At 33.6% G+C, this 26,029-nt stretch overlaps 4 protein-coding genes and 1 long non-coding RNA gene across 10 annotated transcripts; 2 read left to right on the top strand and 3 right to left on the bottom strand.

Annotated features, from left to right (window-relative positions):
- The first annotated feature begins 686 nt into the window (after positions 1-686).
- On the top strand, positions 687-6,517 carry LOC108326320 (coatomer subunit delta). The gene is made up of 12 exons (XM_017559751.2): positions 687-841; positions 969-1,024; positions 1,587-1,626; positions 2,452-2,675; positions 3,055-3,297; positions 3,385-3,559; positions 3,731-4,038; positions 5,053-5,251; positions 5,340-5,493; positions 5,798-5,860; positions 5,949-6,045; positions 6,158-6,517. Exons 2-12 carry the CDS (start codon positions 1,022-1,024, stop codon positions 6,245-6,247), a joined length of 1,596 nt encoding a protein of 531 aa, XP_017415240.1. The 5' UTR covers positions 687-841; positions 969-1,021; the 3' UTR covers positions 6,248-6,517.
- A 1,530-nt stretch (positions 6,518-8,047) lies between these two features.
- Positions 8,048-11,939, bottom strand: LOC108326415 (vesicle-associated membrane protein 727). 3 transcript variants are annotated; one of them, XM_052874810.1, is made up of 7 exons: positions 11,787-11,939; positions 11,137-11,380; positions 10,850-11,048; positions 10,650-10,770; positions 9,144-9,205; positions 8,574-8,636; positions 8,048-8,429 (listed from the first exon to the last, which is right to left on the bottom strand). In XM_052874810.1, exons 2-7 carry the CDS (start codon positions 11,324-11,326, stop codon positions 8,396-8,398), a joined length of 669 nt encoding a protein of 222 aa, XP_052730770.1. In that variant the 5' UTR covers positions 11,327-11,380; positions 11,787-11,939; the 3' UTR covers positions 8,048-8,395. The 3 variants fall into 3 exon arrangements, with proteins under 3 accessions (XP_052730770.1, XP_017415402.1, XP_017415403.1); XM_017559913.2 differs by lacking the exon at positions 9,144-9,205 and having other exon boundaries at positions 11,787-11,938; XM_017559914.2 differs by lacking the exons at positions 9,144-9,205; positions 11,787-11,939 and adding an exon at positions 11,472-11,736.
- A 1,085-nt stretch (positions 11,940-13,024) lies between these two features.
- LOC108325364 (omega-6 fatty acid desaturase, endoplasmic reticulum isozyme 1) lies at positions 13,025-14,680 on the bottom strand. The gene is made up of 2 exons (XM_017558428.2): positions 14,062-14,680; positions 13,025-13,765 (listed from the first exon to the last, which is right to left on the bottom strand). The coding sequence occupies exons 1-2, from the start codon at positions 14,450-14,452 to the stop codon at positions 13,041-13,043; spliced, it is 1,116 nt and encodes a 371-aa protein (XP_017413917.1). The 5' UTR covers positions 14,453-14,680; the 3' UTR covers positions 13,025-13,040.
- A 1,613-nt stretch (positions 14,681-16,293) lies between these two features.
- Positions 16,294-18,228, bottom strand: LOC108325764 (uncharacterized). Of its 2 annotated transcripts, none has more exons than XR_001831862.2 (5): positions 18,078-18,228; positions 17,859-17,968; positions 17,021-17,229; positions 16,590-16,646; positions 16,294-16,486 (listed from the first exon to the last, which is right to left on the bottom strand). It is a non-coding gene; the product is annotated as an uncharacterized LOC108325764 (long non-coding RNA). The 2 variants fall into 2 exon arrangements; XR_008247769.1 differs by having other exon boundaries at positions 17,798-17,968.
- Positions 18,229-23,786: 5,558 nt separating this feature from the next.
- Positions 23,787-25,705, top strand: LOC108325051 (uncharacterized protein At2g27730, mitochondrial). 3 transcript variants are annotated; one of them, XR_008247770.1, is made up of 4 exons: positions 23,788-24,014; positions 24,088-24,192; positions 25,142-25,240; positions 25,483-25,705. XR_008247770.1 is itself a non-coding variant. In XM_017558042.2 (3 exons), exons 1-3 carry the CDS (start codon positions 23,871-23,873, stop codon positions 25,498-25,500), a joined length of 267 nt encoding a protein of 88 aa, XP_017413531.1. In that variant the 5' UTR covers positions 23,791-23,870; the 3' UTR covers positions 25,501-25,705. The 3 variants fall into 3 exon arrangements, 2 of the variants coding, with proteins under 2 accessions (XP_052730771.1, XP_017413531.1); XM_017558042.2 differs by lacking the exon at positions 25,142-25,240 and having other exon boundaries at positions 23,791-24,014; XM_052874811.1 differs by having other exon boundaries at positions 23,787-24,014; positions 24,088-25,705.
- Positions 25,706-26,029: the final 324 nt, after the last annotated feature.

Genomic DNA, 26,029 nt, shown 5'->3' on the forward strand with positions numbered 1-26,029 from the left:
TATTATTATTATTATATATATATATATAATTGTATGTATTTATCTTTACAAAAATAATATTAAAAAGTTATGTAACTTTTGTTTTTAAAAAGATAAATTATGTATTAAATATAGAGAAATTATTTATTTTATAATTTTTTAAAATTAGTATTTTAAAAATTATGTAGCAGTTATTTTTAAATAAAAAATAATTAATTTATTGTAAAATAAGTAAAATTTATTTAATTTTTTATAGAACAAATTAATATTTATGTTATAAGTAAAATATTAGTTAAAAAAAATATAATAAATTGTATAATTTTACATAATAATATAGAAAAATAAGTTTTATAATTTTATTATAATTTTTTTTTGTAAAAAGATATGAAATGACATTTTTAGAAAAATGATTTATTTTAAAATAATGAAATTTGTTTATAATATTATGATTTATTTTAAAATGTTTTATTATTTAAATAATTGACTCTTTTTAATTATTATACTTTTTAAAATATAATTTTTTTATATATTTATATTTTATAGGTATTTATATTTTATATTAGTAATTCTAATTTAAAGAATTAATTAATTAAAAATTAAAATAAAAGTTATTTGTATATAAGTTGTCAAAAAAATCTCTTTATTATAATTATTATTAATGTTATAGATATTTTTTTTATATATTTTCAGTACAATAAAATAACCTAGAAAAAAAAATTAAGAACGAGACCATTTCATTAGATGAACCTCTCTTTGTCTTCCATTGCAATCTTTCTCATCAGTGAAACCATTTCTCCTTCATAGTCTTAGCTCTCTCCTTCTGAGATCAGATCTGCGCTCTCCGATTTCAGATCGCTTTTTGGTAAATTCTCTTACTTGCCACTTTCACTATTTTCTTTTAACTTCCTATTCGTCGTTCAATTGTACCTCATTGAACACCTCACCTCTGGATCTGACGCTTTGGAATAATGTTTATTTTTTGTTCTTAGATTCAATTGGACACAAGAAACCCTCTCTGCTCTTCAAAAATTGAACGGAAAAGATGGTAACAATCCTTACACTCCTCTGGTTTGATACTCGAGGACTGGTTTTTGTTAAACTATTTGGCACTTGTTACTTTGTTTTTGTTTCCTTTAGTTTCTTCATGCCATTTGTCTCTTTTTATCTGTTAGCTATATTGATGTTGGTGGCGTGATTCTCCCCCTAGAAATGTTATTTTGGTTATGTCAATGTACTTTTATCCCTTGATCTAGAATTATAGGCCGAAGGGACTTAATAATCCGTCTTGATCTGTGTGAGGATATAAACCCTTGTATAATGTTTTAACCCCGTGGTGTCGTAGTCCTGGATCTTCTGTTGTAGCTTATGCTGCATGTGTTGCTTTTGCCTATCTTGATTATAGCTCTGAAACTATGAATCTGAATTAGTGCAATGGGTGATTGTAAGATCAATTTTGTTTCAAATGCCAGTTGGGATGGTAAGGGTGGGATGTGTTATGACCGAGTTCACTTGGGAATGGGGTGTGCATATTCTCTTTTTTTTTTTTTTCAACTTTTTACTTTCCCTTTGCACCGATAATTTTTTTTTTCATTTTACCTGTCTAACAGGTTGTCCTTGCTGCATCCATTGTGAGCAAATCTGGCAAAGGTTAGTTCTCTGCAGACCTCTTAACCTGACTTGTTCATTCCTTGTTGATGGTATTATTTTCAATGATATAGTGTGGTTTTGTTCCCATTTTTAGTCTTCATATTTTTTTTGTACACAACTAAATGAGAAGTTCACCAAAGTGAAGAAAAACATATTAAACATCTATTTAAGGAGCATCTTAAAACAAGTTCTAGAGTATGATCTGAATTTGAATTCTGAACACCCATCAGCTGTAACTACGTTACTTTTATTTTGCACCATTAAAAAAAAGGTCTCTGTGTGTCTTGATCAGCACAGGGAAACTTGATTTTGAAGTGCACTGCCTGTGTTTAGATGAGCACGTTTGTAAAATTGATTTTGAATGGAAATTGATTTTGGATCAGTTTAATTATATTTTCAAATAAATTTGTGCTAATTTTGTAAAATTTTCAACTTAAAGTAAAGGCTACTTTTTATCACTTATTGTCAAATTAAGATTTGGAGACAAAACCAATCTGTATGATAAAGTTGGGAAGCATGACCTGTATGTGTTGCTGTATGTTTTCTATATCTGTATAGTGTATAGGCTATCATCTCATCACACTTTAAGCCGCATATTTATGGAATCCTTTTCATACTTCAATAATTCAATCTGTTAGTCCTGTAGAATTCTCAATAATACTTTATAAATTGTCATTAATTGATTTTTTTTTAAAATTCAGGATTATTTTTTAGTTTATAAAGAAATTTTTTAACAAGAATCGATGATGAATTTGAATGTGCCTAAATAATTACGTATTAGACATCATTGCTCTCATGCTGTCAAGACATTTGCTTTGTTTGCAGTGCTGGTTTCTAGACAGTTTGTGGACATGACTCGCATAAGGATTGAGGGTCTACTAGCAGCATTTCCCAAGTTGGTTGGGACTGGAAAACAACACACATATGTTGAGACTGAGAATGTGCGCTATGTTTACCAGCCAATAGAAGCACTGTACCTGCTTCTTGTAACAAACAAAAACAGCAACATACTAGAAGATTTGGAAACTCTGAGACTTCTCTCTAAACTTGTATCCTTTTTCTGATGCCTGAATTTTGACATCTTATGTTATTTTGTTTTCAACTGCTTGTCTTTTGTTATCTGGGTTGTGGCATTAATGGTATTCTCTCCAGTATGACTTATCTCATCTGTGCCTTGTTTACTAATTTCCTGTCATATTGGTTTTCTCAAAAAAGTATTAATGGTGCAATCTATTTGTTTATAGGCTTCTCTTACCATAAACATAGCATTTAGTATTTGATTTCTATAGGAAGGGTCAGGAGGGTTTAAGATTGATCAAATGGTTGCAGTGGGAGGTTGTTTTGGATTTATTGGTCTTTTTAGAGTCATTCGGTCAGTCTTTTTCCAAATACCAATATTACAGTCAGTTCATTCCTTAATACTTTTAGGTACCTGAATATTCGTACTCCCTTGATGAAGAGGGTATTTGCAAACATGCCTTTGAGTTGATTTTCGCATTTGATGAAGTCATCTCTTTGGGGCACAAGGAAAATGTGACTGTTGCACAAGTTAAGCAATACTGTGAGATGGAGAGTCATGAAGAGAAGCTGCACAAGTTGGTTTTGCAGAGCAAGATTAATGAAACTAAGGATGTCATGAAGAGAAAAGCTAGTGAGATTGATAAAAGCAAGGTATGATTGAAGGATGTATGTTTCATTATGATGCTTATATTTAAAGCCTGGGATTGCATATCATTTATTAAGTCACGTGTTCTACAGATTGAAAAGAACAGAGGTGATAAAGGAGGATTTGGTCCATTGCAGTCAATGGGCTCCGGTAGAATTGAGAATAGCTTTAGTGATTTGAGTATATCTAGCAGTGGAACTGGTTTTGGAAGCGGCTCTGGTTTTGGATTGACTACTGATGTTGACTCCTTTTCAACCAAGCCTAAAGGTTGGCTTTCATAGATTTTCTTGAATCCTTCTAGAATGCTTTTTATGTAATGACTTAAAAGGGTATTGAAGAATGCTGTACCCTGGTTGTGGTTTACTCTATATCCTGAATTAACATTTGTTAAATGAGAGTAACCTTTTCATTTATGTACTTCATTGACCTCTTGCTTAGGTCGTCCCACAACTTCGTCAGCCACTGCTCCACCTAAAGGTCTTGGAATGAAGCTTGGTAAATCTCAGAGGACAAATCAATTTTTGGAATCATTGAAAGCGGAAGGTGAGGTCATTCTTGAAGATGTTCAGCCAAAACTCTCCCAGTCTCGTGGTGCTGCCCCACCACCTACTGATCCCATCACTTTGACCGTTGAGGAGAAACTAAATGTGACACTGAAACGAGATGGTGGTGTCAGTAACTTTGATGTTCAAGGCACATTGTCTCTCCAAATTCTTAACCAAGAGGATGGACATATTCAAGTACAGGTATCACACTCTCACTCTCTTTAAGTTGTGTCTGTCCACTAGGCTTCTGATTTTTAAAATTTGAATAGTTTCTTTTAATTGATTGATTATTTATTGTTATGACAAATTTTTCGCTAAATTTATCAGTATTAAGGGAAAGAAGTTCATATGAAATACTTTTTTCCTATAAGGAAAAGAATCAAAACCTTTTCTGATATGGATCAAATAACACTATTGTGTCATGTCAAGAACAAATTCCTCAGATCTATGAAACAGATTTTTTCCTCTGACTAATATATTTTCTTTACTCTGTCCTCATATACTGTCCACGGTTTGCATGCTTTATAAGAGTAGTATAGCAGGTAGACAATTAATTAATTTTCAAAAGAATAATATTTCAAAAGCAGCCTGTGTTTGAGCCTGGTGCAATCCTCAAATAAGTTAACCACAAGTTTAGCATGACATTTTATTTGAGACCTAGATATAAGTAGCTCTAAGTGTACTTAGTCATTCAAAATAATCTTCTTGTCACGCACAACCAAAGGGAATGAGAACGGATTGCAGTGGCAATTCCGTTAGAGGCAGAAAGAGGAAATTGAAAGGAAAAGTGGTGGTTATAATGCCTGTAGTGTGTGATAATGGTGTTGTTTCCTTGGTTTGTTGATGAAGTATTCTGGTGCTTTTGGTATGTAGTGTATATCAAAGCATTTCCTGAAATAATCAATTTGGTTAGAGCATGGATTTCTAGTTTCTTTCATCATTGAAGCAGGAAAAACAAAAAAAGGTATTTGTATGTTTGAAATGCAATTGTCATGCCAATATTTGAACGATTTATTTTATGTGCAGTTTTAATTGTTTTGTTTCAACCTACTGTTTTCAAAATTTCGGCACGGTAATTAATGTTGATCCTCACCTTCCTTCATCTGTAGTGCTCCTAGATATTTTTCTTGCTCAAGACTGGTTTTGAATGCAGAAATAGGCCCAGTAGGTCAATTAAAAATATTAATACTTGTATGTTGTGCCTTACTTTTGCAGGTCCAAACTGGTGACAATCAAGCTGTCGCTTTCAAGACACACCCTAACATGAATAAAGAATTATTTTCCAATGATTCTATACTAGGCCTAAAGGATCCCAACAGACCTTTCCCCACTGGTCAAGCCAGTGATGCAGGAGGTGTTGGTCTTTTGAAGTGGAGAATGCAAAGTACTGACGAGTCAATGGTGCCGCTTACAAGTGAGTTAATAACTATAATTGATCTTTCTCTCTACTACTTTGTATTGATGTAGTAGTTATAACTTGTCTGACATTTGTATCTATTCAGTCAACTGTTGGCCTTCATCTTCTGGAAATGAAACGTATGTCAGCATTGAGTATGAGGCTTCATCAATGTTTGATCTGCGGAATGTTGTGATCTTTGTACCTCTACCAGCTCTTCGTGAAGCCCCATCTGTTAGGCAGATTGATGGGGAATGGAGGTACGGATTTATTTTTCCTTCTTCACAATAAGTGTAGGGACAACCATAGTGTTTTAGGTTGAATTTTTAAGTAAAAAGCTTATGGTTTTAATTATAAATTATCCTGTTACACATGCTAATCGTGGTTTGCAGTATTAGAAACTTTTAAGTACTGAATCTATTGACTTGATTTGAGTAGATAAGTAAGCTCTATGGTTTTTCTAGATCATGAATTTTTTATTATAATAATTAGTATTTTATTTTTAGTTCTAAATAATTTAATTTCAGGTTACGATCTTGATTTATTATAAAACTGGTTTTGTAGGTATGATTCCAGGAATTCCATTTTGGAGTGGTCTGTCCTTCTAATTGATAATTCCAACCGCAGGTGTGCTAAATCTAGAGTATTTTTTGTGGCTAATTTATTATTTCTATCTTTCTTTACTTCTGTTTTGTCTGACTAATGTATTTGGCAGTGGGTCCATGGAGTTCGTTGTTCCACTAGCAGATTCATCAGCTTTCTTTCCCATTTCAGTCCGATTTATGGCTACTGATACTTTTAGTGATCTCAAGGTTTGTTTATATTTGAAAAGTTTCAAAATGATATAGGTGAAACCGACATTAATTGACCCGAACATTTATTTAGCGGAGCTTAAACTTACCCTTTTTTGAATGCTCGTTGCAGGTTACCAACATCATACCGTTGAAGGGTGGTAATCCCCCCAAGTTTGCTCAGAGAACACAATTGATAACGGATAACTACCAAGTTGTGTGATTGACTTTTCTCTTGAATTTGAGCTCCTATAACAGTTTTGCTTTTACAGTCGCAGTTCTTTTATGAATAGGATTTTCTTCTCCATGTTGTACTCGCCTCTCGCTTCATGAATTTGTACTTACTAGTTTTACTTCGCAAAGTATGATTTATCAATTAATACTTAAGTGTGTGTATCTGTATGCATCTCCAATCATCCCTTTTCTGTGTGATAGACGAATCTTGTATTTTTCTGAGACATTCGTATCGAATACACTATTCTATTAGATTCAATTAGACGGAGGAATTTAACTTGTAATTTGAATCCTTACTGTATTTAATGTGGAACTTATGCTGCTACAATCATCTCGTTACTATCTGCCCCCACCTCTGTCCCTTAATGTGATATTCGAGTTGGGATTTCTTTCGAATGCTTATAGAAGAAACAACGCTCGGTTGTGTAATGTTGGATTCTTTTATTGACGTACAACCGTTGAAGGACATGCTAATATGCACCAAGCCAAACCCAGGCAATCTCATGGAACAACCATGGCGGAAAAGAAAGTTGTCATAGACAGACTTTTTTAACGATGGAATGTTGGGAGACATCAAATTTCTAATTTCATTTTTATAACGTTCCTTGCAGTTAAAAATGGTTTTTTATTTTAGTAAAATGCTTTATCTTTTAATATTAGGGTGCTCAAGAATATGAAAGTGTTTTATATGTAGGGTCAGACAACTCCAGTATAAGTTACTGATATTTAAAGACTGACTGCAAATGACTAGAGAATAAGGCGCATAATGATAAAACAAAAAGGGGATTCATTAAAAGTCAGATTCATAGTTTTATTATTACTTATCCTTGTATTATATGTAGAATATCCAGGTTTTTGTTCCCATTGTATTTCTTATTGCGTCACAATTGTTATTGAAAAGGAAAAGTACTTATCCTCCTCTATCAAAGAAAAAAAATTGTGTAAGGATATGCTATGAATGAGAAGGGTGTACATAAAATGGGTCCAGTCCAAGAAAAGACCAACCCAAAAACAATAAAAATGAAATCAGAAACTTGAACAAACTGAAATAATTTCTTTTATTGAACATATTTACTAAACTTATTTTATATTTATTTGAGTGTTATATTTATAAAGTTTTGAACGTTAAGGATTGTTTTAATAAGAAATTACATTTCTTAAAATTTTTTAATATTAAATTTTATTAAATAATTTCAGTTGATACTTTTAGTAGTTTTAATATCTAAATTTATACTTGTTAATTTATTTTATATTGATGAAAATTTAAATATTAAATACGAAACTTATGGACTAAAATTCTGGAAAATGATAGTCTTTTTTTTTCATGATACTAATTGATTTCATCAATATTTATATATATTAATTTCATTGGTGAGTATTTCTTAATTGATTTAGTTTTTCAAGAGCTAATATTTAATGCTTCACTTGGAGATACTCTTTGTTTACCAAAAAATAAAAAAAAATTACATTAACTAATACATGGACAACTAGACAGTAAACTTTCTCTGAAAATTCCAATGGAATTGTCAGACTTGTATTACTTTATTATCTTTCACCTTACTTGCGATCGGTTTAAATTTTTTTCTTGACCCCAAACTTCGGGATATGTGATGAATATGTATGATTGTTTTCGTCATTCTTGTTAAAGTCAAATTGAGGTTGAGTTTCCAGCGATTGGTAAGGTGACAGGTCTCAGGCGACTGCTAATGGAAGTTGAGGAAGTATGCAATTGCATAACCCATGCTGCTACAGTTAACAATTTTACTTGAAACATAAAAAAACTGGGAAGACAGGGAAAGTGGAAATAGTCTATATAATGCTAAAAACATTGTTGTCATGATATACACAACAAATCCAGATATGGCATCTAAAGTATGAGCTTGATTCAAGATAACTAGCAGTTCTTCACACAAGCTTAATTACAGTCTCTGACAGTAACCACAAATTGCAGTGCCAAATTTCATGTACACGTAGTAAATCATTTTGTGCATCCTGCCTAGTACGGACTTCAACTTCTTGTGGCTCCATCAACATTTAAAACCCCCACAGGCAATAACCCACAGAATTATGATTAAGGTAAGGATTCCTCCTCCCACCATCAGCTTCATTTGGAGATTCTGCAGCCACATCTTCCTTCTCAACTGCCTGCCCTGCCTCTGAAAGCTGTCAGCCTAAATTTAAAAATGAAAATACAATAGCATCAGTATGATTATGTCAGAATTCAGGCTAGTTGATTCAAACAGTGTTTCTTTTAGATAAACAAAGAATTTATTAAAAGGGATATGCAAATGCTTGATTTGGACAATAATACATACCTGGAACTGCAAGTTTTCTGTTTTGTCCACCAGCAGCTCAATCTTCTCTCCACGATCCAAAACCTTCAAAACGGAAAAAACAAATGTTTTAGAGGTGCTTGATATTGAGAGGAAAGTGGCTTTTGGAAAAAAAGTTGAAATGTTTAAGCAGTCTCTTATTCCAGTTTTTATTTACCAGTTCCATGACAGTTTTAATGTGATGAAAATCTCTTTCCCCCCTAAATCCTGCGCGGATCAAATTCTACAGTAGCACACCTTTCTAAATATCAATCCACCAAACCTACCAACGGCGTCAACATCCTTTTTGTTGGTCTAACTTTTACAATACTGAACTTATGCTTTTACGCACATACATTTTATGAGTAACCAAAAAGGATATTATTGAATTACAGGCTTTGAAGAACCTACTAATATGCTATGAAGTCAAACCAAGCAATCTCATCAAGCTACCATGGCATAAAATGGACATTTTTCACTTAATATTGAATCCAGAACCTCTCTTCTTGTTAAATAACAATAGAAGATTCAGACAGAGAAATAAAGGTGCAGTTCTAAATACAGCTAGAGGACCTTATAACCCACAATGGCAGGTATCTACTCAGAAATGTCTCTCTCCAATCAATATAATGGTCCTGCGTGATAGGAAGGATCTTTTAGTATGCCTAAACTTAAAATTGAAATATATGAAAACATTTCTTGTATGAGCCATGTCATTTTACCAGTCACATGAGTGCAATCTCTTATGCATGCACTGGAAACTAATATTTTTTATACATGTACGAGTAAAAGCCTCAGCAGCCAGTCTTCATATACCCACCCTCAGGTGGCCCAATCCCCATGCTGTCCTAAAGCCAAAATACAAAAGTATGAATCTTTTCATTATTGAACACTAATGCTATTTTTTACTCTCTTTTAAGGATATTGAAGAGAGATTAAGAAACGTAACTAATATCCTTATCCATATGTATATTGAAAATATTAGTAATTCCCTAGCATTCCTTTCATCTATTCTATTAACAACGCAAATAAATAGCTAATATTTGCATGATAAAACACAGACAATAAAAGAGTTTATAAAGTTAAAGTATTTTATTTTAACTTGTAGAGAACATCTTCCACTAAGTAATTCTTCTTCAATAGACACAAACCTAACATTTGATCTTTTGAACACAACCAAACAAAATATTACACATAAAAGAAGACAATAAGAAAAGTTAATTAACAAAAACAATAAGAAAGAAGCACAGTCCTTATGCAGTGACACATTCTCTGCCCTCCTCTGTTTTTAAATTGTTCTTTTCCCTTCTTGAGCAATATAAAAACTCCATCGGTGGTCCACAAAGAAAAATGGAAATGAAGTCCAGTGTAATCAACTATGAGAACAACTGAAGTTTAACTTCAATTCATGTTCTCATGAATCCCATATTGTGTCTAATTTTATTAAGAAAAAATGGACATCAAATGCCATGGTCCATAGAACATGATTTCACTTTTCAGAAATGGGAAGGCAAAACGAAAAAGCAGAGAAAGGGCTGGGGGGGATAACAAGCCCACTACCCAGCCTTTCTTATTTTTCTACATTTTTTCGTGTTGTAACTTTTATTGTTTGTGTCCAAAGACAAATTGGAATAACCGCATACACTAACAGTCATGTATTTCTCGAGCAATGGTAAATGTCTCTTTATTAACATTTTGTGCATTTTATGTAAAGTGTTTATCCACCCCTAAATTCATGTTAGTGTATGTAGGCTGTATCATATCTTATATTAGAAAGAGTTTTCAGTATGTCCATATCTGTGTAATGTCGCAACAATACAAATACATATTAAGTATACGGGCTTCAAACGTTTGAGTCCCACTAGGAAACCACATTAAAATTCTCTAGTTTGAAACAGAGTACAATATTAAATGTTATCATCCCTTATTTACAACTCCTTCCACCCTTCCCCAAAATTAAGGAAAATCGGACAAACGATAACGTCATATCCAGTGATAAACTAGTTAGAATTTATACAAGGATTCAGAGCTAAGAAACATTTGATAGCAGCCATTTTAGGCTTAGTTACATATACGTACCTTCTCAATATTGTCCATCATTATCCCCTTAACCTCAGTTATTTGAGCCTTCAACTTTGATAGTTTACTTATTTCTTCGGGATGATTCAAGCAATACTGCATATGCTCCTTGAGTGCTGGTCTGCACAACCAGATAAAAAATTTAAAACAACTACAAACAGAAGTAAACAAAAAATTTAAAAGGATCAGTAACAACGAACCCAAATTCTCTATCAAGATTATACGCAATGCTAAATCTGTCCTCAAACAAATCATCGTCATCGTCATCATCAGCAAGTGGATGGGTACTGTCATTATTAATGCTTGCTCCATAGCGCTTCATAAAGTCATCCTTCACCCGTTCAAGAAATACAAAAGGAACACTCCTTCCAACTGACTCATCAGCAACAACAAGGAAAACTGCAAAGCGGAGAACAAAATTCTGACATTGGCATATGTATTAACAGTCAAATCAGTAGAGCAGGCAATAATACATGAAAACAAATACCAAATCCATTGTCTATGAGGAAGTTAAAGGTGTGCCCATCACAGGAATACGTGTATTTGCTGCTATTTGAAGGTAGCTTCTGCAGGCACTGAACAGCAATAGTACTGAAATTCCCCGTATACTGTGTGTGTTCCGCTAAAACAACAGTTCCTTTGGCAACAAAGCTATATATTAAACCCCTCTGATTCATCTCCAATCTCCAACAAATTCCTCCACGAGAAGGTACAAACAATTACACCAACACCTGAATCCCACAACAACCAATCCAAGATGTAAATAACGAAAAATCAATCACAAAAACCCACGTACTGTAATCGCAATTCGAAAATACTGACCAAACAGGCTCTAAATGCTAAATCCAATCGAAGTCAGAACCTAAACCTAATTTGATTCAATTCAAGATACAGTGATTGCAAGAGAAATCTCGTTTCACGATAAGGGAAGGGGGTTGCATCAGTGCATGCACATTCTGAATTTGTCAAAAATCTAAACTCAAAAATTCGTGTCAGATCCCGAATTTTATAGGACATAGGTGAAAATGGGGGAAAAGACGGGTTTCGAACCCTGTGATCTAATCGAGAGATTTACGAATCTGAATGCGAATTGTTGTTAGATGAAAATTGAGAGACAGAAAGAGAAAATCTAACAACCTGAGTGAAGTAGCGAAGGAGATGATCAATCAAAAACCTAACACAAACACAATCACAACGCTAGCTTTTATCAGTTTGGGGAAGAAACTTGGTCTTTCAGCTTCTTCTGCGTAACACAAATTCTTCAATTTTCTTCTTTTTATTTATTTATTTATTTCCTTTGCGTGTGTATTAAGATAAGAAGGAATGACACCCACACTGATTTTCTAATCAGACAATAACAAGTTTGAATTTCATTATGAAAATAATAATACAGTAAGTAGACTAAGTTAAAAAAAAAATACCATTACAGACTTTTACATTTACACACTTTTACATTTACATTGATATAGTAAAATTTTGTATTTTTTTAAATAAGATAAAAAATTTAGGTGTTTGAAATAATTATTTTTAAATCAAACACAAAAATGTAAAGAACCTGTCACATGTTTAACATTATATATTTTTAAATAAATCAGGTGTTAAATTGTTAATTAAATTTCAGACAACATTTTCTAACGTTAAAAATAACATGAAAACTATATTTTATCTCGTTTCAGATTCTATCTCTTAATAATACAATGTGTTTCTTTTTATCATGAGATTTTCTAAGAATAAAAAGCATGGAAATAAAAAATGGATTATAAGACTTTTATGTACAAATTTATATTATCGTTCAATCATTATAAGTCATTTTTGCCGCTCTTACTTGAAAATCATCATTTTTGTTTATGAAACTTTATGTTAGTTATGTTGTGCTTGAAACTTTTTTTTTCTTTAAATATATAGTCTACAATTAAAAAACTGTGTAACTCTATTTATAACATTAGCTTGTTAGGATCAGAATAATAATAAATGATAAAACCTATAGACTTAATTATGCGAAGCAATTGAATTTTTTTCTTAATTTTAAGTAGTAAACACCACATTATATCAATAGAGAAAAAAATTGTGTTTTTTTCTGAATGCAAAAAAAATGTTATATGTTGTTATATTAAGTGTGATAATATTTGAAGAATTTGATTAACATATATTAATTAAGTTTTTTATTAATAAGTTGATGATCCGAATAGAAATGTAATATCCTTAAATAAGATATAGATAAAAGATATAATTTTGATTGGGAGAGTAAAACTACCACAAATTCAACCAACTTAATACAATAATTAATCGCTAATAAAACCGATACTAATTAATAAATCTTATAACTTTGTAATTAGCTGATACATTACAAAAACAACATTAACCTCTCCCTATGTCTCATCATTGTTTGCTTCATGAAAACTTGTTCCTGTACCAATACACGCCCTTCTGGGAAGTTCCTTCGTCTGGTTCCACATAAAGACACTCTTTTGCTTCTCTCCACAGAGCTTTGTAAAATGGGGTGTTATCAATTTGATAGTACTCACCCAATATAGCTTTGATTGCATTGGTTGCCTCCATTGCATGGTAATGAGGCATTGTAGAGAAGAGATGGTGAGTGACATGCGTATCAGTTATATGATGAAACGCCTTGTTCAGAATCCCATAATCTCTGTCCATAGTGGCCAAAGCACCCTTCAGCCACTCCCATTCCGATGAATCATAGTGAGACAAGGAAGAGTGTGTGTGCTGCAAATATGTGATGGTCACAAGAAAGCCATTTACAATGAGCAATGGCACCCCATAAACACAGACCAGCCAAACCAGCCCTCTCACAGTTGCAATGCGGTGGAGAAAGAATGCGACACAAAACAAAGAAACATCAGAAACGTAGATCAGAAGCCTTTCACTGTCTGAATATATGGGAGCATAAGGGTGGTAATGGCTTGCAAAACGATCATAGCGTCTACCAGAAACATTGAAGGCTAAAGACAAAGGCCATCCCAGTGTGAGCGTAATGAGAAGAGAAACCGCCCTTCCTATTCGATTGTTGAAGCACTTGTGGTACCATGAAACAATGGATTTTGGGACAAACACTTCCTCACGGTGAAGGGAACCTGTGTTGGAGTGGTGACGGCAATTGTTAGAAGTGGACTTTAAGCTTAACTCAATCCCACAAAACACGCTGAGGTATAAACATCTCGTGCGTGATAGTAGAAATTGGAAGATCCGATAGTGATCCGACAACGGATGGTAACAGAAATGCCCATTTAAAACTTGCTAGGATAGACTTCAGTCATGGTTCTGATACCATATTAGAAAGTGAGTTTAAGCCTAACTCAACCCCACAAAACCGATTTATAAGGTAAAGTTTCCACCTCTCTTATATATTATAATTTGGCCTTATCTCTGGTCGACGTGGACTTCCAACAGCGATGGCTTATTTTCCATGAGAAATAAGGGACTTCTACTAGAAGTGCTGAGTGAAGGATGAGACCGACTAAATCATCGACCCATTGGTACTTGCTGAAGGCATGGTGACTACACTCATGAGCAATCACCCACACCCCAGTGAGAATGCAACCTTGGAGAACCCAATAGATTGGCCAAGCAATGAGGGAAAGAGGCTGAGGAAGAAGGTGGAAGAAGGTGGTGGCAGTGTAGAGAATGAAGGCCAGTGAAAGGTCAAAAACAACATAGTAGAATGAAGAGAGGAGGGAACGCTCAAAGCAATGTGGGGGAATGGCTTTCTTGAGTTGGCCAACAGTGAACGGAGGCTTTGTGTTTGGAACCCTTGAGAGATTGTTTTGCTGAACTTCTGCCATTGTTTTCTTTGCTAGAACCTGTGTGAAGTATAAGAGAGTTTGGTTCAGATTTTGCTGAATGTAATGTAGATCCAACACAACCTCAATATATTCCTCAATTAAACCAGGTAATGTTTTGCTGTATTATGGAAACTGACAAGCACACTGTGCAGCAAAACACGTTGAAATTGGAAAAGAGGGAATTCTGTCGATAAATCATTAATTTCACTCAATAGGTGTAAGGCCATGATTTTGTATACGTGTGAGCCTACATGCAGAAAACTGGTATATGTCACTGTGAGGCTCACATGAACCAAACACAACGACAAAAACGACACCAAGCACAGAGGTTTGCAGTGTAATGGTCGATTACAAACCCGCCCTTTAAAACCAATGTGCTCTCTTGCATGCATGCTCTTCTATCATCTTTACCACACCTCACATACAAGTATTTCCTCTTCTGTTAATGAACTCCACTGTAGAAACTATAAAATGAGTAAACAAGTTACATGAATTGATAGTTCAAACTTCAATCTCTTTGGGTTTTGTAATTTCAGATCAAGTAAAAAGAAGAAATAAACAATGTCAAAAATATATATGCAGGACATACTGTTGAAGTATTAAAAAAGATGGGAAAGTTTTATTGAGATGTGAAATAACATACTGTAGAATAATCTTCTGGATTCTGAAAATTCAAAATTGAATTGTGTTTAGCTCATTTTAAGTTATGAAATACTATCTTGATTGAATCGGTTTTGATGTTTTGAGTTTTTCTTTGTCTCGATATTCTAGATTTCATCCAGTCTTGTCTTGACATTCCAAGTTTTGATTGGTCTCTGCTGATTCTGGTTAGCTTGAACTAAGTTCGATAAGTTTGACAAGGAAACCCTTGTTGTTGATTGATTTGTTTTTAAATACACAAGGAAAGCAAATTCCAAAACATGCGACTAAACTTACAAGCTGAAAAAATGTCAAATATAATGGAGTATCTAGGTGCTAACCGAGATATTTAGATTCTTTTTTAGGAGCTTCTCTATTCAAAGTTTTATTATGAAATTTTCTACATCCTTCACTAATTAAGACTTTCTAGATATTCTAGACTTTACATAAGGAAATTCAAGAGGTATCTAGATATTTTTATATTTCAAATTACAATAACATTTGTCCCCTTTAATTTGAAATTTTCTTCAACACACTAATCTTTGCTCTTAGCATTTGAAACTCTTCAAACATTAGCGGCTTCGTGAAGATATATGCAACTTGATCTTGAGTCTTGACATACTTGAGCTTCACTTCTTTTTAAAAAATGCATTATCTTCTGAAATGATATCTCGTGTTTGTATGTTTGCTTAGATAATGAAATATTGTATTATTTCTTAGTGCTTGTTATCTATGCAAATCTTCATAGCTTCCATTTGTGACAAATGAAGTTCTTTCAATAATCTCCAAAGCCAAATTACATGACAAGTGCCACTAGTGGAAAAATGACATTTTATAACGTACAAAAATGACTTTTTATAACGTAGTTACCGGGGACATAGTTCTGGGTGATATAGTAAATCTGCGCATTTTATAACGTAAAATGAAATTTACGTTATAATATGTGAACATATTACATCGTAGTAGTTTCTGAAGTCCGTCATAATATGCGCAGGGAGATATAATGACGTAAAAGTTTTTGTATGTTATAATATATGATCTATTATTACGTATATATTTTTGTACGTTATAATATGTTTTTTTTTTTGAAAAAAAAAATTGATTGATTATTACATTTGACATCCAAGAAAATTATAATAATATTCCTGTACATCTCATTCAATCAATTTATAATCAATATAGCTTCAAATAAACAAATTTAATGATACTAACAAAATAGAATTCATTTCAAACATTAAATCATCTAATAATTTAATACCATTTATACATAAAACTATATATTAAATCTAAATATTACATTAATGTATATACACTATTGAATTCTAGCCAAATTTCTAGAAACACCATTTGGTCTTCCATGTCTGCAGCTCCCATGGGAGATGAATCATTAAAAATCTACAAATAAAATAATAAAATTAAAATTGTAATGAAACACATTATGAAAATACATTTAAACCAGCAACTTATACAACATCTTGTAATATGAAGAGTCTCTTACTTGAAATTTGAAATTTGAAATAGGAACACAACAAAAAAAAAGTCAACAACCAGCCACCTGCAAAACAAATGTAAAATTAAATAAAATTAATTGATATAAATAGTATTAATTGATATAAAAAAGGAAACAACCAGCCACTGCACGATAGAATTTCATAATTAATTAGCTCTCAAATATCATAAAAACAGAAAAGGAACCAATATATCATAAAAACTAATTAAAACTAATTAAACCATATATCATTAAAACAGATTATTCAACCATATATCATAAAAACTAATTAAAACAAAAGTGTAACAATATATTTGCAAATGGAGATAAAAAATAGAATCCCAAGTAACAGAAAAGGAAAAAAAATGTATATAGGAGGAAAAACCCATTGAAGGTAAAATTCATCATAGCTATTTTCAAAATAACCATTCTATACATACCCTCAACGTCAAGGCCAGTGGAGAATAAGTAGAATCAAACTGCGGTTGAATAGCATGTGCTTCACAAGTCCATTTTGAAAAGCCTTGCAAAAGTACTCAGTTGAAGGGTGCAGGTTTTCTAACTTTGAATTTTTTCTCAGGCCTCAAGACGATGAAGGTGGGTTGTTCAGGGTAGTCTGTAGTTGATGCTCTGTGCTAAAGCCTGCAGCCTAGCAATTGAACAAAAATGAGCATTTTAGCAGTAAAAAAATTGATTTGGGAATAACATTTGAAGAACTAAAATTGGCACACAGATTAGAATCGGTCCTAATAAGGCCCGAAATCCTACAAAGAATCCTATACCCAGGACAACTTTTGTTGAGTTGTTCACCACAAAGATCAATATTTCCTTCAAAACTAGAGGCTTCAAAGGTCTCCAATAAAAACCAACCTAATTAGGCAGGACAAAACCAAAATTGAAAGAATCCAAAGAAGTGGTTACCTCCACTCATGATTTTGTACAATAAACAAAGAACACGATATATGTCTTCCTAACCTACTACTTACCAAGGTTCTACTCCACACAACTAAAATATCAGCGGTCTTTAAGTTTTTTGTTTCTTCGAAAGATCATCAGAGGCAAAATATCAATACAGGCTAACATGTTCAGTTCCTCAACAAAATCAAAAAAATTGAAAAGCGTCCCAACACAGAACAGCAAACCCTAAACCCCACAATTTCTCCCAACATCAACCCTAAAGCCCCCAAATTTCAATGCCCACTGAAAAATAATCAAACCTTCTCAAATGAAAACGCCACACACAGCAATCGGAACCAAAAATTGAAGGGACCACGTCACCTGCAGCACTCCAAAACGCACCTCACAAAAAAAAATAGGAATCGCGATAATCACCCAGATGGAACCGGTACTAAGGTTTTGACCTACACAAGGATGCCAAAATCGCAATCCTACAACAACAACGACGATACCTGTTAAACCAAAAACCAGTAGGACCAAAGACAAACCCAAAAAGGAAAATCAATCAATGAAAAAATGCAAAATAGTGCACAATCATACCTTCGTACTGCTTCAATGCGAGTGAAAACCAACCACAATAATGCCCCCTTCCTGCCCTAATTTTAAAGACGGAGAAATGTGAGTGAGAGGGATGAGATGAACGGAAGAGAAGAATGAGAGTGAGAGGCAAAGTAAAATGAAATATAGGAAGGGAAATGTGAAAAATAAGCGAAGAAGAAGAGATATTATATCTGTATTTTAAAACTCCGTTATGATAAGTTAATAATAGGTTTTGCATTTATTTACAGGTTTTACATTTATTTACAAGTTTGTTACCGTATTTTATATTATAACTGATTTTTAAAACTACGTTATAATATGTCTTAAACTTATTTACAAGTTTGTCACCGCATTTTATATTATAACTAATTTTCAAAACTACGTTATAATATGTCTTAAACTTATTTACAAGTTTGCCATCACGTTTCATATTATAACTGATTTACAAAATTACGTTATAATATATTTTCTACTAGTGTGCGTCAGTGTGACAATAATTGTTTTGTTTAAACTCCATGAAAAACACATCCTCTCATGAAAAATATAAAGTTATTGGTGCTTTTTCTATCATTGATATCTTTGACATAATCACTATTAAAAAATTCATATAGTTTGAAATCATTAGAAAATTAATAAAATAATCCATAGTCAAGAATATCTTTTAGAAAATGGAGTATCTCTTAATAACTTTATATGAGTACAAAATATCGAGCCTTTTACATGTTAGGTATCTCAAACATCCCACAAGACTTATTTTTATATTAATTTCCTATTTTATTTACAAATTTGAATATGGTATGAAATTGGTTAATAAAAAATAATCAATATATATTTTTGTTAATATTTAATAATATAAAATAAAGCTATTAATTTATTCAATAATAAAAGTTAAAATTATTATGAATTGAAGTATTGTGTGATAAGGTGATAAAGAATCTTTCTGATGAAGAAAGATAAAATATCAGTATCACATGTCATGTTAGTATATTAAATTAATCTTTAAAGTAAATCACAATAAATACTCTTTCTGAGTATGATGATGAAGAAAGATAAAATGTCAGTATCACATGTCATGTCAATATATTAAAATAATCTTTAAAGTAAATCACAATAAATACTCTTTCTGAGTATGATGATGAAGAAAGATAAGATGTCAGTATCACATCTCATCTCAGTATATTAAATTAATCTTTAAAGTAAATCGCTATAAATACTCTTTCTGAGTATGATGATGAAGATAGATAAAATGTCAGTATCACATGTCATGTCAGTATATTAAATTAATCTTTAAAGTAAATCACAATAAATACTCTTTTTGAGTATGATGATGAAGAAAGATAAATTGTCAGTATCACATGTCATGTCAGTATATTAAATTAATCTTTAAAGTAAATCACAACAAATACTCTTTCTGAGTATGATGATGAAGAAAGATAAAATGTCAGTATCACATGTCATGTCAGTATATTAAATTAATCTTTAAAGTAAATCACAATAAATATTCTTTCTAAGTATGATGATGTGTCATTAGGTAATTTGCAATAGAGATTATATTACAGATAAAATTTTATTATGATGATAAAGTATGATAAAATATGAATGTGACATATATTTCTATTAAGTGTTATATAATTAAATTATAAAAATAAATATGAAAATAAAAATTCTAATAAGATTAAATGTTTTTACAAAAACATATTCAATACATTACTCCTAATAAAAGAACATAGGAATATATATATATATATATATATATATATATATATATATATATATATTAATAAACTTTGTATAAAAAGATTCCTTCTAAAGTAAATTATATTCATGAAGGTTTAGATTTTTTTTTTCACAATGATTTTTGTATTTATTTTAATAAAAAGGGCTTGGTTTCAAAATAAGTAATCAAAATAATCAAAGAAGTCTGTCTTTCTTATTGATAATATTTAATAATGTAAAAGAAAATTACAAATTAACTCAACCATCAAAAAGTAAAATCACTCTGAAATGGATAAATGTGGCTAAAATAGCGGTGATTAATATATAGCAAAATAAGACAGACTCAAATCATTCACTCCTTTCTTCACATTTGATAACCATCAAAGATAAACAAAAATAAAAGAAGAGGAGAATAAAATACTTTCAATTGAAGAAAAAGAAGATTTATAGAAATTTTTAAGTTTTGTTTCTTGATATATCTTATATTTATGTATTCCTTTCTGTTAATAAACAAATTTAACCTGTGAGGACCGTAAATTTTTGGAGGTGGGGCATCGCAATCAACCACCCATTGCATTATTAGAATGCAATAATTGGTGTGCATTATTGGGAGGTATTATTACTGGACGCACCATTCCATGAATGGGGACACGGACTCCTCTCTGCTCATCACCCCATCTTCATCCTTTCTCTTCTCCATCTCTAACATCTCTCCCTTCAACCATAATCCAGTTTCGATTCCTCTCACCCCTCGACCATCATCTTTCACGCACGGCCCAAATTAGTGGCCCATATGCAGGTGCGGCGGAGGCGAAAACCCTCCCTGGGTTGCCCGTGGATGGATCGAAGAAGCAGTGACGCGGAGGCGGGATCGCAGTGGTGAGCAACAGCCAGTTAGTCGGACACGGTGCAGAGACGCCGAGGGGAGCAGACAGATCGGAGGCTGGGTCGAGGTGGCTGGATCAGTGGCGCGATGGCCGATTTGGCAGTGATGGAGCAAAAAGGGGGTGGTTATGGTGATGGAAGAGGCTGGAGGAAGTGAAGGTGCTAGTCCGGGATATGAGGTTGCGGGTGGTGGACATAGTTGTGCTTGGAGAAACCAAGTAAGGGGGAGCTAAAATTGGGTATATGAATCGTAGGAATAATATGTTTGATATCATATTATGATTATTTAATATTTTGATGAATAATTTTATGTTTAGAATATCCTTCTTTGCTATAAATCTGTATGGGTAATTGTAGAACTATCATGCTGCAAATCTGGGAAAAGGGGTGAAAGATATGGGTTTATGGGTTTTTCTCTGCATTCTGTGCAATTATGCAGAATTGTGCAGAATGCACGCTCGTCCCATTTTGGTGAGTCAAAATTGGACGTTCGTCCAATTTTGATAAATCAAATTGGACGTTCGTCCAATTCGTGCTCGACCAAATAGTGGTCGGCCAAAGTATATGAGCGTTCGGTTTGGTGCCCTAAGATAACGAACGTTCGCGTTCATCCATTGATAAAGTTAGAAATCTTAAACGTTCGTCCTTAGTCAAGTTACCTCAGCAATGTCGAGCGTCCTCTGGCTGAACAAGCGTCCTGGCTGAACGAATGTGGTGGCTGAACGAGCGTCCTCTGGCTGAACGAGCGTCCTGGCTGAACGAATGTGGTGGCTGAACGAGCGTCCTCTGGCTGAACGAGCGTCCTGGCTGAACGAATGTGGTGGCGGAACGAGCGTCCTGGCTGAACGAGTGTGGTGGCTGAACGAGCGTCCTCGGCCTGGCTGAACGAGCGTTCTCCACTGTTGGACGAGCGTCCTCCTCCCTTGGACGAGCGTCCTCCACTGTTGGACGAGCATCCTCCTCTGTTGGACGAGCGTCCTCCTCTCTTGGACGAGCGTCCTCCTCCCTTGGACGAGCGTCCTCCACTGTTGGACGAGCGTCCTCCTCTCTTGGACGAGCGTCCTCCTCTCTTGGACGAGCGTCCTCCTCTCTTGGACGAGCGTCCTCCACTGTTTGACGAGCGTCCTCCTCTCTTGGACGAGCGTCCTCCTCTCTTGGATGAGATTCCTCCACTGTTGGACGAGCGTCCTCCACTGTTGGACTTGGTATTCTCAAACTCCGATCGTAAGCGCTCTGTATTAATCATAGGTAGTTCGGTTTTATTTATGTTCTTTCCCAGATAGAAATTGTCCATAATGAAAGTTCGGTATTAATTTGATAGTCTTAAGTTCCAATCTTAAGCGTTCGTTATTATTATGTGATTAGTAATTTATAGCGTTCGATCTGGAATATGCTTAGGTTAGATTATAAGTGTTCGGTCTCGATGATGTATCACTCAGATAATGTTCATCATAGATAGTGTTCGGTGAGATTTGACCTCTTAACGTTTGTTCAACTGGGGCTCGACCTGGCGTTCGGCTTCGAGCGTTCGGTCTAGTGTTTGATCCATGTTCGTCTTAAGAGTGTTTGGTTTGGGTCCCGAGTTTCAGTGTTCGGCTCAATAGTTCATTGATTTCCTAGCGTTCATTCAAATAGGATCCAATCAAACAGTGTTCAGTGAATAACAATTGGCAGATAGCGATCGTCCAGTAGCATGTCGTCCAGTTGAGTTTGGTGAACAGTGCTCGTTCAAATGTGTTCTATTCTTAGTATTGGATTCTAAGTTGGATGAATTTATGCGTATAAATGTTTGGAATATAGAATGTAATGTGATATGTGTGAATGCATGATGTATGATAATTATTATGATAAATGTATGTCATGACATTGATATGAGATCATGCATTTGCTCATGATTTGAGTATTGTGGGGAGGTTTTGTAATGGTATATTGTAAGTTGAGGAACAGGTATAGTATGAATCTCATGGGGAGGTTCTGAAAAGTTATGTTGTTAGTGTGTATGTTGATGTTGAGGGTCCCGTAGTTGGAGGTTATCCTGATACTCTAATAATCATCCAGTCTCATGTAGAGAAGGATGAATTATGTGGTGAGAGGAGCAGGAGGTCCTGGTCTATGTTCTGGTGTGGACATAGTGAGGGGACTAACCTTGTGAATGGTATGAAGTATTTTGGAAGTATATTTGTAAGGAAAAGTAGAAGTCATCACAAGTGCATAACCTCCCGTGACCGCTCATCAACGTATCATCCGGATGAATGTCTAGTAAGAATTGTGGTATGATGGTATATGAGGATGTCTGATATAAATTTTATATGATGTTTTTATGTATGTTTTATAATTGTTGTGTTGCATGTTAGCTAACCCTTACTTATTTGTGCATGTATCGGAAAAATCATATTTTTGCGATGATCGTATAACGTATTTGTTATACGGGAGCAGATGAAGGATTGTTGCGGGATCCTGTGCAAATGAAGGAAGAGATGGAAGAACAACTTAGAGGAATTCAATGTTATAGTTATAGTTAGATCTGAACTTAAGTTATATGTTTAGATTTAAGTTTGAGGTTACACGGTGTCAATGTAATTGTATTATTACAATATTTTAAATTTTGAATTCTTTTAAAGGGAGAATTTTTGGGATGTTACATAACCACTTTCAAAAAAATTAAATTAATTTATTCAAAAATTATAATTATGAATTAATTAGCTAATTCATAAAACTTTTTTGTTTAATTTTTTTACGTTTTTATTTTTTAGTTATAAAAATTATTTTTTCATTATATTATTTATACAAATGAAACACATAGAATAATCTATTTTTAATATAATCTTTATCATATTCAATGTTTAAAGTGACATTATCTTTTAATAAATTATATATACATATATATTTATATTATTTTAACACAGAGTTGTATTGTGTCTACCAGAATTGGACATGATATAATTTGTATTATATTGGTCTTTAAAGGCTCCTATATATCAGTTAACCATTAAATCATTGTATAAGATTTTACATTCTCAAGAGAAGTAAAAAAGAAAAAAAGTTTAACGGGTTGGTTAAATCGGGTCGGATAGAGATTGACACGGTGATTATATAAAAGGAAGGAAAGAAAATTCTAGGGTGTTTGACTTTCTTGCATATTTCTTTGTAGTGATAAAAGCACCGCCTCCACCGTGTAATATTGTTGATTTAATGGCTATGAGATCGTGGGTGAGTCGGGGATCCGTGACTCGTGTGATGGACTCAACGAATCGCGGTGCTTTCAGTCGCTTCTTCAGCGACAAGGGTCGCGTGCTCAGCGAGGAAGAACAGGCCAAAGAGAATGTCTACATCCAGGTACTCTCACTTTTCGCCCTTTTTCGAATCAATCTTTGTAATCCAATGTTACACGTTTTTCTTCTGTGTGTAGAAATGGGAGAGGGAAAGATTGGAGAAACAGAAGCTGCAGGCTGGGAGGGTTAGGGCTGAGAAGGACAAAAACGCTGCTGAGAAGAACGAAGACACTGCTGATAAGGTACACGCTTTTCTTTTCGGTCTGCTCATACTCCTACCGCTATTTTTTTGTCAATTTGATTTGTATGTCAACAGACTACGTTTTGGGGCCACTGTTGTTTCAATTTGGACCTTTTCTTTTTTTTTGGAATTTGTTATTTTTCATATTTCATGTTGTAAAGATCACGATGAAGTTTAACTTCCAGAAGTTTGTAATTTTACACGATGGATGGTTTTCTCTTTTCATTTTGTTTGATTTGTGCGGTTCTTTTCTTACAATCTGTTGTGATCGTGATTTGAGCGATTTCTTTATTAACATTAATATAGGGGTTTTACAGAACACTGAACTTACTCGTTGCGAATCGTATTCTAACTTTTGACCGTTTCTTTTTTTGGTTACAAATTTCGTTGTTATCAGTTTTGTGGGGACGGGTGACTGGTAGGTCTGTCTACCTCTTTTCTGCATTAGTTAGCAGTTGAGATCATTTGAAAATTCTCTTTACTAGTCGTCATTTTGTGGAATTTGTTCAGCCCGTTGTTTCTGTCTCTCTCTTTTTCCAGTGATTAAAGAAACTACTAATTTGGTCTCCAAATTATCATATCACCGTCTAAGTTGTTCCCAAAATAATAGAATTATGTATGTAATTTCTGAAGTGCTGTGAACATCAATCACTTTTATCCCTTATTTGATGTATTTCAACGAAGTTTAAGGATCAATTTCATGTGTTTGTTTATATTTTGTGGACTATTTTGCACGATTTGTAATACTTTTTTAGACTACTCCAGTAGTTCCTTTCACTTTGAGGACTACATTGGAGAGAATAGTAGTTTAAGGATGAAATTGATGGATTATTATCCAATGCAATGTTTAGAGTGAAATCGTACAGCCTTGAAAGACTGCATTGAAGTTCTTCTGAAATGTTGATTGCTGTTACTGTTTATTCTGGAATAAATTGTTTGCTATTGCTCAGTTTTTGGTTAAATTCAATTTGGTGTAAACCAAGGGAGCCATTTCCCAAAGTCAAAGAGTGCAGCATTGTGCTACATGCATGGACGGAGGTAGAGTTTAGGTGGGACGGCCTTTTACCATGATTTGCACTTTATCAAAGCCAACCAGGGGTGATTGCAATGTTCCATATGCCTGGTTCATGTATAAAATTATTTTTGTAATTTATCTTTGAAATGGGAAGAACTTTATTTGTTTTCATTGCATCTGTTTTTTATCAACTTCGTGGCATTGGAATTTTACTGTGGATGTTATGTTCCTTGCCTCTCTACTTTTCCCACAATTTAACGCTTTTTTTTTCTGTAGAAACCTCAAAAGGAGTGACTTTATCATTCTCACAAGCCGTCAACGTCACTTTGTGGGGAAAGCATGGCGAATAAAACACAATGACCCTAAGTAGTGAACTTTGGTCTTTGTATAGAGTGTGTTTCTTGTTTATCCGTAGTTTCTTCAATAGTGATTGATGAAACCGTGTCGTTGCATCAACAAAACTTGGTATGTTTGTTATGATATTATCCTTTCCAGTTAATTTTCACTTTGTTTAAGGAAAAAAAATGGGGAAGTTAATGAGTTTCGCCGTGGATGCATTCAGTCTAGGAATGATTAGGTAATAGATCAAAGCTTCTAACTTTTTTTCAAGTAAAAAACCATTTATCAATTTGAACGCACATAACTGTTTAACTCGGCTGTAATTTTTGGATTAAATATGAGATGACTGGATTATGAACGGATAATTACTATCTACACCGCTGTAGTGTGAAGTCAGGTATAAGAAAAAGTAAGGTTTTTTTGTTTTGGATTTTGAGGTAGTTGAAGTGGATTACAGGGCTGCTTATTCTTCATTAATGACTTG

Source organism: Vigna angularis, chromosome 3 (assembly GCF_016808095.1).
Source record: "Vigna angularis cultivar LongXiaoDou No.4 chromosome 3, ASM1680809v1, whole genome shotgun sequence".
Classification (NCBI taxonomy): Eukaryota; Viridiplantae; Streptophyta; class Magnoliopsida; order Fabales; family Fabaceae; genus Vigna; species Vigna angularis.